Genomic DNA, 12,721 nt, shown 5'->3' on the forward strand with positions numbered 1-12,721 from the left:
GTAAACAAATCTTTTGTTAAAATCATGCCCTTCTTTCTATAGTTAAGTTACATACAGCCTGTTCAATCTGTTGCCCTGTCCAATTTGGTATGGTAACCTGGCAATCTGAGCACACTGCAGTTACTTTATTAATCACACTGGACGGATCAAGAAACAACTTTCCAATATATGATTTTGCACAGCAGGGATATACAATTCATGGCACAGGCTTCTGTGCTCAGCTTTGCCACACCTGACCCGATCTATCCCTGCAGCACAGCAACTCACAGGAGAAGGTTCAGCTTCACAAGAAATGGAGACCTGCATCTCCCTTCTCTCTCTGTGTGCCCTCCGGGCTAGGCAGCTGCGAAGTATATTGCCATGGGCTACCTCCTACGTGCTGTGCTCTCAGGTCTGTATGCTCAAAACAGAACTTCCTCACAGCAGGGGAGAAAAAACACATCTACGCTACAGAGTGGATGCATGGTACGGAGACAGAGCTCTGTCCGACTCCTGCTAGCTCCAGATCTTGAAGCACCACGCACGTATTCGCACAGCAGTACACCTGAACTAACTGGGACCTGGGGAAATGAGCTTGGCTGTGATACTGAATTAACATGGCGATATGGCTTTCTGTATTTGTATTTCTCCCCTTAAAGTGCTAAGAGAGTATCAGTATGCTGTACGTTGTGAATGTAATAGCTCAGATTAGCATTATATCAGATAAGAAAAGAAGGATATTTGCATCACAGCCTGCTGTACAATGCAGACATGCCTCCTGCAGCTTTAGGTTAAGCAGGTTTAGCCTGAGAGTTTGGTTAGGGATGGTGAGGGGGCAATCTGACCAATGTGAGATTGTAAAGTGCAGCCAGGTTTCTGGAAGTAAAAAAAAAAAAGTTTTTATTACCAACAGACCTTTAAAATGCTTCTGGTTGTCTAGTTTTCTGCAATAAGGGAGTTTCAAAATCTTTTTTGTAAGAGCAGCTCTAATAGCATGACTCCTTTCAGCATGCTTTTGTGATTTGACAAGGGAATGCCTTTGGGCTTCAAAAGTACCCTTTCCCTCATCAAATTCTGCTCAGCTTTTCCTGAGATATTATGCGTTAAAATTGCCGTTTCCATTCTCTCTTTTGTGTGCCCCAAGAAAATACTGGCCTCCTGCCAGAACAGTAATTAGCACGACTATCCTGAGGCGCACTGGAGATGCCGCAAAGGCAGCAGCAAAGGGACTCTGTGGGGAGCACGTGGGAGCTGCAGCACGGTGTGAACCAGAAGTGAGAGCCCTCCAAAGACCCCCTTACCCAGCATTTGGCCCCTCCTCCACTAAAGGAGAGGTACATCCCTGGGCAGCTGTTTTCCCCCAATATTAAAACAGTAAGAGACTAAAAGGCAGGACGCTTTCCTAAGCCACCTTCAGCTTCCAGCGATCGTGTCTTGCCTGAAAATACCAGATGGGGCACAAACTGCCGCGCTTCCGGCAGATGAGGCAGAAGACAAAAAAGCCCTGTCGATCAGGACCCTGCTGACCATCCGCATTAAGAAGCATAAAGACTGCATCTGGTCTCGGCTTAGCCTAACTTGAGTGTCAGCAGTCTCTGCAGCAATGCAAAAGGCTCCGCTGAAGGCTGATGATGAAGCACACCGAGAGATTCAGTGGCACTCAAAGAAAACCAGTCTTCCTTTTAAAGTATTTGCACCAAAAAAGGTACTCGTGTGCTACATTAAAAAGCACCATGTAGTTTGTCAACCAAAGCACTCAGAGGTTAGGAAACACTACCGACAACCTACAACATCAGTTCAACCCTTCTGTTCATTCGGGTATAGTTTTATATTACAAGATTTTTAATTCATTATTAAATGTTATATTTTAATTAATTATTACGAGATACTTTTTGGTTTTTTTCTTAGGAGTCCCGTCTTGCTCAGAGCACAAGATAGATACAGCTTGCTCTGTTCTGGCAACTCGTAATCTTCCAGAGCCTGATTTTGCAAATTAAATACTGTCCATTTACCATTCTGGGGGAACCTGGAATGCCAATAAAGCAAAATTTGTGTAGTATGACCAAATTACTACTCTAGAAACATCATCATCCGATTTGTGCTTTATCCTGCTATTCATGGTCTTCCCAGTGCCATCCAGTTCTGTCAACCTGTTTGCTGCATCCAGCTATTCTCTCTCATGTGCTATAAGTTTGTTAGCTGTTCAGGAAGTGACCATTTTAATGTTATGCATTCATATACTACATAGCACAGTGAAACCTTGTTCACTGATTAAAACCCTACTGGTACTACTAAAATAATTATGATACCACCCACATAAGAGGTAGCACACCAACGCAGCACTTAAAAGACCACCTGGAAGTGCTGAGGCATGCAAAAGTAATGGGGAAAATAACTAAACAAGTTCTTTCAAACCCTTAATAAAAAAATGGTTCTTTTGTGACTGGGTTGTGTTCTTTAAAACACATAGTTTTGTCCACCGTGCTTTATTCATCATTCAGTTAAATATATAGTGTGACAAAAAACCCAACCGAGCAAATAATAAAATATTCCCCACCCTGAGCAATGTATTAATAGGTAGCCAAACCTCCAAACACATTTCTCCATCTCAGACTAACTCGGGAGCATGGTTTTAAAACTAATTAGCAAGGTAACCTTTTTCCCCTTCCCTTAGGAAATCTACTGTGGCCCATCCAAAACACTCCAATCCAAAATTAAAATCTAGGCTTCTCGCCAGCCATTACAGGACTAATTCCCACAACAGCCCAGAAAGTTTTAGCCACATTCAGTGTGCAATATACGTTTACAGCTAAAGCACAAGGTGTTGTTTGTTGCATGGACGCTTTCCCTTTATGCTGGCCATTCTCGAGAGCTTACAAGATTTCACTAAAAACAGCAGGCTAGCAACAGCTGTCATAAAACACGTAAAACCAAACACAGCAGCACGGGTTTACTCGTTTATGAACCTTCCAGATGCAACAGCATCAACTTTTAATTACCCGCACACAGACAAACAACAGGAACGGGCGTTTTGACGGTACTTTGCCACAGCGCAGCCCAGGTGCGAAGCCCGCAGCACGAACTCGGTGGGTCGCTGTGGCAGCACCCACACGGCAGGGCAGGTGCACGCCGTACGGCGGCCCGGCCTTGTGGTCTCCGGTTGTGCCTCCTGGCTGCTTCCCAGCTGCGTGTCAGGACAGAGCCGATGGATGTGTGCGCCGCTCTCCCACACACCTGGGATTTCCCTGCAAAGAAAACCCGCAGGCGGGGGGCGGGGGGTGGCGGGCACACAGCTCTCCCCTCAGGGACCAGAACACAAGCAGGCAGCAGAGACGCCTGCCCGCCAGCACAGAAGCCGGGCAACACGCCGGCCGGGCGACCTCCAGGCAGAGAGAGGCCGAGGGTCCGTGTCCGCACGAGAGCGAACTGTGTGTATCCCCACGACACGGCCGGCGTCACACGGTGCAAGAGCAGGCGAAGGAGGGAAGCGGTGTGAACACCTTCCTAATCCACGGGAAAGTCGAGAAGCACAGTGCCTTCCTGACCTCGGGCTGGCCAGACAACAAAGATGAAGGCTAACATCAGATATACGCCACCGGAGTGTCATGTGAGAGAAAAAGGCAAAAAGGCTGAATTCGTATGTGGAGAGGCCGAGTTAACGGAGTCGTAGTCTACAGCTCATGCACGCTACCAGAATACAAAATGCACCGGTATCGTGCAACCAAATCATCCAGTCTGTTAGCAGGATGCGTCCTAAAATGTGCCTTTATCTGTTAAGCCTTTCACAGAAGAGATGTAGTCTTCTCTTATTTTCATAATGCCATATACACCATTCAATACATAGTGTGTATGCCTCTGGAAATGTTCCCAGTAATAGGCATTTCTACTTTATTTGCCTCTACGGGAAAAAAGGAAACACTTCTGAGAGCAAAAAATACCTACCTGCTCTTCATTCACACCTCAATTTCCTCAAGAAATCAAAAATACTGGTTTTAACAGTCTACCTTCAGTTCACAGCTGAATCTGACTTTCGTCTCCATGGAACGAAGCTTGGTTAGAAGCTTACCAAGGAACTGAATTCATAAATGCCTAGTCTGTGGCACAGAAATAAAGACACACTGAATAGGGCAGTCTGTAGCTCTTAGCAGCAATTAATAATCTTCTAATACTGTTCTGACTTCAGCCTCTACACATTCAACTTCTGCTAAACAGAAGAAATCGGCAAATATTTAGCCCATTCAATAACTTACTATTTTTTTTTAGATGAAACATGACATCTCTTGAGGTCAGGGTCTTGTGCAGTACTCTCAGCACAGAACAGTGACTTTAAAAGCGTAACTGCCTGACTTAATTTGACCACAGGCCAAGCATTATTCTTTACAGAATTACGGTAATACGAAGATCACCCGATGAATACAACACTGGTCCCACCTGCTGAGCATCCCCTGCTCCTTACCTCTGACTGCACAGGCCATTTTTGGGGGGGGCACTCCAGACAATGCTGCCCCAAGCCACTGCCTGCTTTGGCTGAAACATCTCATCCTGGTTTCGACTTTCTTGCCTATTTGGGACTGTAATCTCCTGGTAGAAAAATGTCTCAGACATCTGGTGAGTCCCTGTCAAGAAGGCTCAAGAGAGCATGGGCTCCAGGACACAGAGGTGGTTCAGGCAGAGTGAAAATGTCATTGCCAGCACCCTGACTGCTGGGGCTCTACCAGTGAGCAGGCAGTCACCACACCAACCATACCATACGCTCTGAAACAGGCGTTCAGCACATGGTTCAAGCGAAGCAGCCTACGACACGCTCAGGGGCACTGCTTCCCAAACACCACAGGGCCACGCAAAGCTGGACAGCATAGTACACCAAGCACAGGCTTCGGGGCACAGTATTAAAAGGGAAAAAAAATTAATCCTACCTCCATATCATAATTTTGTACTATTTATACTTTCTTCATTTAGTTTTCAACATTTAGCATTTGATTCTGTTCCTAGCTAAGATGTTAATGGCTATTCCAAGACTTTAATGCAAATAAACACAAAGAAATTACTACTGGAAACCTAAGCCAGGAAATAGTGAAAGTATGACAACCTAATGCTTTACAGGCAAACAGCACAAACAGGGTAAATTTTACATATGGAGAATCCCATCTGCCGTGTCTTTTACTCACCGTTTGATGACTTCGGTCACAGTAGCGCAGTCCAAAGTAATCTATCTCCACTAGGTTTAAGTGACGAAATACGTAGCCCAGGACAACCGACCCTTTCGTTGACTTCTGTGGGAAAGAATTTACAGAGCCTTTTCACAAAGATGCTCTGCCTTTGTCAGCTATGTGCAGTGGCATTCATGCATTCAGTTAGCTTTGTCTAAAAAAAAAAAAAAAGAGGCAGTTCCCGGTGCCTTTAACAAAAATTTCCGCTGTACAGAAGAACATATTTTGTCCTCATACATGTTTAATCAATCATTCTGTAAATACTATTAGGTAGTAGGCAGGTCAATGGTTACAAAATACAAAACAAAACAACCCAACACTCAAGTGTACTTGCATAAGCACAATACCGGGGAACCTAGCATTCTTCTAGAAAATTTCTGTTCTCTGATCAAAACTCTAATTCCTATGACATATTTTAATTCTAAAATCATACTCTTCCTTCCAGTACGGGCCTGTCACCCAAACTCTGACAGCAAAGATCAGGAGGCAAAGCTTAGCCCTTAAGATTTAAATTATACATCATTAGCTGCTCTGTTACTACTCTTTGTAAAGAAGGTTAGGTTTTATTTGTTTTCTTTTAAAATATTTTTGATAGTAGAAGTGGGAGCAATCCAACACCCTGAACCGAAATAATCCTGTTGTTTTCTTGACTAGTATTTCATTAAGGGTCCATGCCAGTATTTGCAAACAGTGCTGGGGACAATACTGCAAACAACGTTGTACTGTTGAGAATGCATTATAAAAAGCTCACTTCCACCTGAATGCCTCGTATTCGTCAGTTTGCCTGGCGGCCAGCAACAGACTAGGAAGACTGAGAATAATTACACAGAACGATCCCCCCTCAGAATCAGTTAGAGCCTTTGACTATTACAGTCCTAAATTCCACAAGAAAATATGGACATAAATCATAACTAGGTTTTGGTTAACTGCTTTATTTTGTATAAACTGCTGGACTGTAGTAAATCACTGGAGAGAAAAGAAATAGGAAGAGGAAGCTGTGGGATATTGTTCGTGCTACTTCACTTTTTAGCCTATGAACAAATAATTTCAAAATCAAAATGGCAAATAATATTGATTAGAAAATCATTTAATTTAGCTTTGCTGGTGAAGTATCAATCACACGATGACAGTGAAGATGCATCCACTTTTTTTTCACCAGGTGCATTTGGTCAGGATTTGTACCTAGTCACACAGGCAGGGCCAATACAACAATTTCAGATGGCCACTCACGCTCTAAGCAAGCCATGACAAGGTGAACATCTCTGGTAGGCTGGGAATTGTGTACCCCTGCTATTCCCTAGTTTACTGTATATTTACTTAAACCAGGAGATGTTCTTGAAGGGTTCTCCGTGTGTACCAGTCTAAAGCCATGTATTGGGTCTGGCTGAGATGGAGTTAATACTCCCCATGGCAGCCCTCATAGCACTGCGCTCTGCATCAGTAGCTAGAAAGGTGTTGATAGCACACCAGTGTTTTGGCTACAGCTGAGCAATGCTGGCACAGCATCAAGGCTGTCTCTCCAACATTTTTGCCCCCCCCCGCAATGGCAGGCTGGGGCAGGGCAAGATCTTGGGAGGGGACATAACCAGGACAGCTGACCTAAACTAACCAAACAGATATTCCATACCATATGACGTCAGCTCAGATATAAAAGCTAAGTAAAGGGAGACGGAAGGGGGGGGCATTTTGTCTTCCGGAGCAACCACTACGCGTACTGAAGCCCTGCTTCCCGAGAAGTGGCTAGACATCGCCTGCTGATGGGAAGTAGAGAATAACATCATTTGTTTTTTTTCTTTGCTTTCGCGCGCGCAACCTTTGCTATCACTTTATTAAACTGTCCTTATCTTGACCCACGAGCCTTTTGATATATTTTCTCCCCCCCGTCCAGCTGAGGAGGGGGAGTGATAGAGCGGCTTTGGTGGGCACCTGGCATCCAACCAGGGTCAACCCACCACAAGCCATCAGACAGGCTGTTTACATTAAGCAACTGTCATTACATATCCCCTCAGCATGTACAGTGAGACTAACGATCGGCCACGAAACAGAAACCAATTTGGGGGGAAAACATGATTAAGGTAAGCAGAAATTCACTAAATCTCATTTTAGCATTTTGGATAAAGCAGAGCAACACAGTGATTTTATCACCAGATTCCTCAACGAGAAACTGAACTTGGGTTGTAAGAACGATGCGAGACAAGAATCAGCCCCTCTTAGCTACAGACTGTCAGGAGCACTACAGCAAAGAGACAGAAACAAAACAAAACTTAAGAAAAATTTTTTAAAATACAGGTTAAATTATTAGACAGCAGGCATTCAAGACTGAAGCAGTAATTGTCCTGCCTCATTTTATCTTCAAATCATTTGTTATTCAAAGAAGCAGGAGAGATGACCCACCAAAAAGCACATAGTTATCTCATCATTCATACATCATTCTCATCATTCATACGTCATATAAGGCAAACTACCTTCACCATTACAGCTGTTTCCATTATCATTTAAACAGTACAACAATGTCTTGGGAACTAAGGACTGGACAGGCATCTATAGAAACAGACCCAGGAAAAGCCCAAAATAAACAAGCAGCCTTGACTCCAACAACCTGCATGGTTAAATGATGGTGACACTTCCAACTGGGTAGTAAACCTTAAAAGAATATTATAGACAAGAAGGAGCTCCACCATCAGCTGCTCAGAGTTTTGACACAGTTAACTGAAGCGTGGTTAGTAAACGCTTGCAGAAGGCATAAGGAGGGCTGCCAGCACCATGGCTCACAGGGGGCACGGAGTGGTGCCCACTGAAGGCATGATGAGCTTCTGTGAGTGTGAAGCTCGAATCTGCTGTTAACGAGCTTTTGACAGTTTGTCTGACCAGTAACGCTCTTTGCAGCATCAGTTTTATTAGGAGAACTAAGAAATAGTAATCCAGCAGCAGAGACAAAGCTGTGACTTTTCCATTCAGGCATCTTACAATAATAATACACGCTCCAGGGAGTAATCAAACATACTAACATACCAAAGAAGCTTACGTCTCGCAGGAGTTTTACTTACATAACCCAGCACTAGTTTAGGATTCAGCTAGCCTTCTTGGCTGGAAGTCTTTTTCTTCAGTCAGGTGAGGACTGCAATGGGGTCTACATAAAGAGGCTTTGGGACACCTTTCCTCCCGTGGAGGCTAAAGCTAGCGTGTTATCCCCAAGGAACATGCACGTCTCACACCTGGTTTGGCTGAAATTAAAGACTCCCTTCCTTCCTTTCAGAGAGAAATGGTAACAATGTGTAAAAAGCTTTTTAACTGCTTTTTACTTACATTGCTAGGCTGAGCGAAAACATAACTGCTTGTTAACTTATTCTCTCGACACAGCTCAGTTAACGTTTCCATCGTTGCAGGTCCTGCAGAGACAGGCGGTCCAGCTGTGGGGAAATGCTGAGCAAAACCATCCAACTTAAAATGGCTGGGGGTTCCCCACCTCTACAGCAGCAAGGTGCCCAACACTTTGGTTATTCTCAGCCAAAACAGACTGTGTGCAGTGGTCTCCGCAGCCCTCCTCACCAGTCCCTGTCACATCCCTCAGCAATGCCTGCATGTACACAAGGCAGTGCTTCACAAGGGAACTGCCAGGATGAGAGCCAGCAGGTATCCCCACACCCCTCTAACCTCACCTTCCTTAACCTCGTATTTTCCCAGCACCGAGGAGCACTCTCCAGGTAAAACACTGACCCTTGCTGAAACCACTGCAACCTCATTTTCAATTAAAGTTCTCATTTTAAGCCACCTGATTTCAGGGTTTCATGCAAGTAAATTGCCTCTTCATGTGGAGTTAAGAAAGCAGTTTTGTTGACGAATCGCTAAGTGACTTCTTCTCAGTCCTGAAATACATGTTTACCGCATTTGAAGAAAGTTGTGCAAACTAAGAAAAGCCATCTTATTTCCCCTGATAAAATTACAGCAAAACTCAGCAAATCTGCAAACTAAAACTATCAGAGACATTAACAGGATTACATTCCCATGATATGGCACGGCAAAAATTACATAATCTGCCTTGTATTAAAGCTCAGACTTGCTAGAGGCTTGCATTCTTAGGGGTGAACCCAAATATATTCGAAAATATCATCAGCAGTGCTTTCAAGAGAGAACAAAGAATTGTTCGAATGAGTCATAACATCTTCCTTTACATGTTAGCACTGTGGCTTCATAAACCAGAAAGGCAGGTTTCTACTGGCTAAAGAAAATGACAGCCAGAACATTCAGGAGAGATCTGATTTAATTGTATTTTTTTAATCAAAAAGAAATCGTTCTTTTAAAAATTGTACTGTATTTTAACATATTCACACTACTGTATATTTAGTCACCAGGAATTCTTATCTTCCACACTGCTCATTGCTTTGTAATTCCAGTGAGATTTTTCTAGCTGGATTTTTTTTTTATTTATTTTCTCTTTTGTATCATACATAGCAGTGCAGGCCAAATCAGATCCATGATCGATGTTAACTGAATTTAAAGACAAAGCAAGACGTGCAGCCATGTCTGCCTCAGTAGGGTACTAGTCCCTCTCTTGAAAGAAAAGTGGTGTAGGTAGTGAAGCCTCTTTTTATTAAAAACAAAATGAAAAACACATCGCCTCTTTTAGTTCAAGCACCCATCACGAAACCTTTCTCCTGAAAGTAATTCAATCCACAGACTCTACCTCTTACAACCTCATAAATGCTAAGGAAGATGCAGATGAATTAATGAGCCTTCGCTGAAAAAAAAGGCTTAAAATTTTGGTTGAACATAACCGTTGCCTTTTGAGATGCCTCCCCCCACCACGACCGCTGTTAAGAGTCTATTGGAAAGGCACACCTGATGCTGAATTAGTTATTCTGCTTATATACTGGCAGGAGATAACAATACAGAACAAGAGCAGAAGGTTTCTAATGCTGAACAAGGGAGTTTAATAATATTAGAGTATGGAAGAACAAAGAGGACGCTATGGGGCACAACACACAATCACGCCGAGACATTCAGAAACACCTGTGTAATGTCCCCACATTGCACAGGGCTGAGTGGGTTACGCTGCTAACAAGCCCTCCACGTGGGAAGCGGATTTGATCTGCTACCTACGTGCTAGAGAGCAGCTACTGCCCATGCGGTAGACAAGGTGCTCTGCACGTGCTGGCGGTGGAGCGTGGGCACCAGCACGCTCCCCGCCGAGGCGCAGGACAAGGCAGAGAGGAAGCTCAGCTCTTGACGCGTGTGTCAGCACCGCCTCACATGCATCGGCCAGCCAGACAGCATCGGTATACTGTGGCAGACATACTCCAGACGGCGAGCTTTACGCAGCATTTTCAGAGACCAAATGGCAGTATTTTGCCCTAAGTAAAGGTTACTAAGAAGAGATGAAAATCATCCACAAAGCAGCACACAGTCATGCAACTGAGGGTGAGCAGAGCCACCAGTTAATCCCGTTCCTGGTAGATATGTAACAGAAACGGGTGTCTCCAAACAGCACTTTCTCACTGTTCTTTGTTCATTTTCCCCCCTTACCTCAAGCTCAGAAAAGACTAGACACCACTGCAGTTTTCCACCACCTTCCGTCTATAAAAGCAGGAAGGCACAAGGCTCTAAAATCAAAGTTCTTGGTGGTCTCTACCAACATAGAGTAAGCACCCCCTTTCCCCAAGGCAGTCAACCAGCCAGGCCTCAATTTGCACACCGCATAGTCAAGCAGAGAAAAATCTTTAAATTAACAATGCTAAATATTTACAAATATTCACCTAGACAAAACATCTTGACCTTAATTTCTAGAATGCATGTCCAGAGAAGAATTTACGTTAGCGTTATATGTGCAGACACTCCCCAACAAAATCACGTAACAAAAGTAAATACTTCTCAGAAACCGAGGATTTAACACATGCAAAACTAATACCACAGTCTCCCTTAAGTATGCATTGTACAAACATACTATCCAAACTGTGCTAATCCATCCCACCCTTTCTCCCTGTCTTTCACTGACAACAGACATGCCGACCTGTTTGCGGAAGTTTTTTTTCTGAGAACTCCTCACAAATGTACAGACACATGCACAAACCTCCCCATCCCTGTTCCCAAGACTCAACACAGCACCTGATCTGTCTGCTGGATGTAACCTACAACACTGACTTTTAAGTGCTGTATGTGAAGATGCCTACAGACTCATTTTGTTTTTACTGATGATCAATCTAATGCATTCCAGCTAGAAAATGCTATTGTAGAAAAACATCCAAAGGCACAACTTATTTGTCTGTTTCTTCAATTAGTGTATCTGCCCTGAATTAATAAATACCTTTAAAAATCCACTTAGGGGCCAACTCCTTAAGAGAGGGAAGATTCCTGGGGAGCTGGGTCTCCAGCTAGTTAAACCTCTCCCCTTATAACTACTGACTAGAGTGCACTTCGAGGCTTCATCACAGATAGATGTAAACTGATCTACTTGACTCTGAGAAAAGATACATAGAAGAAAAAAGTTAAAAATAAATATAGAACAAAATATTTGGCTTGTGGGAAACTACTTCAACTTAGCTGGCTCCGTTTTTGGGGGATAGATATAAGCAACTATATTTACTTGGTACAGTAGTATGATTTGTACATGCACACACACTATAAGAAATGCTCCAAGCAGGAATCAAAGTCCAGTGAAGACGACAAAGGGCAATTAGAGCAAGTAAATAAGTAATGGAAAGACAACTAAATTTTGGAAATGTAGTTAAATACTTCCTAATGCTTTAAAATTGATCTTGCATAAGCCGTGAACAATGTTTCGTAAAATGGCAGCAGCTAGTTCTGCATAGAGGGATTCTGGCCATAACGATTTTAATTTAAAATCTGTTCACTAATCTATCCCCTAATATTAACATTATTCAGTTCATTGCAGTCTACATTTACTGTATGACAGATGAGTTAAGGTATCAACAATAATGTATTTCAACTTTTCACAGAAAAGAGCTCTTCTGAAGAACTGAATACCAATGATCATTTCCATTGTTCCCATGCACTGTGAATAATTCCTCCACCAAAGAAAGAAACCATTACAATAATAATGAAATTTAGAAATACAGCATGCAACCACTCGTTTGGAATGGTTAAGATAATGGTTACTATTATATTTCTGCTCTACAGACAATACTCTTCACACACAGCTGTGTCACCTAGTCTATCGTCTTGGCAGGCAGGGGCTCTGCGCGTCCCGATGAGGGATGCTCCGGCAACAGCCGGCAGGCCCCGGCGAGGCCGAAGACGAGACCGCGTGCCTCGGCAAGGCGTGCGCTTCTCGCCACGCTCGCAGGTGTGGCTGGAGTAATTCGGCGCGAGCATGGAAGGCGCCTCCCTCCGGACCCACCCAAGGCCGCGAAGCGGCGAGGCGGGAGGAGGCCCTTCTCCCTCCGAAGCTGCGGGCGGCGCCGCGGTCGAGCCGGGCTCTCACGGGTGGGTGCACGGCGGCGGGCCAGAGCCCGCGTCCCAGCCCCGGGCTGCCTGGCAGCAGGCGGCGGGCGCCCGCAGGGTGCCCGGGGGGGCCC

The 12,721-nt window shown here is 44.2% G+C and overlaps 1 protein-coding gene across 1 annotated transcript in view; it reads right to left on the bottom strand.

Annotated features, from left to right (window-relative positions):
- The window catches only part of EPB41L4A (erythrocyte membrane protein band 4.1 like 4A), a 134,344-nt gene that overhangs the window by 75,899 nt on the left and 45,724 nt on the right, over window positions 1-12,721 (bottom strand). Inside the window, exon 2 of the mRNA XM_010563454.1 lies at window positions 5,148-5,252. Coding sequence (XP_010561756.1) covers window positions 5,148-5,252 — 105 coding nt within the window. The remainder of the gene's footprint in view (window positions 1-5,147; window positions 5,253-12,721) is intronic.

This window comes from Haliaeetus leucocephalus, unplaced genomic scaffold, assembly GCF_000737465.1.
Source record: "Haliaeetus leucocephalus isolate CR32 unplaced genomic scaffold, Haliaeetus_leucocephalus-4.0 Scaffold167, whole genome shotgun sequence".
Taxonomy (NCBI): Eukaryota; Metazoa; Chordata; class Aves; order Accipitriformes; family Accipitridae; genus Haliaeetus; species Haliaeetus leucocephalus.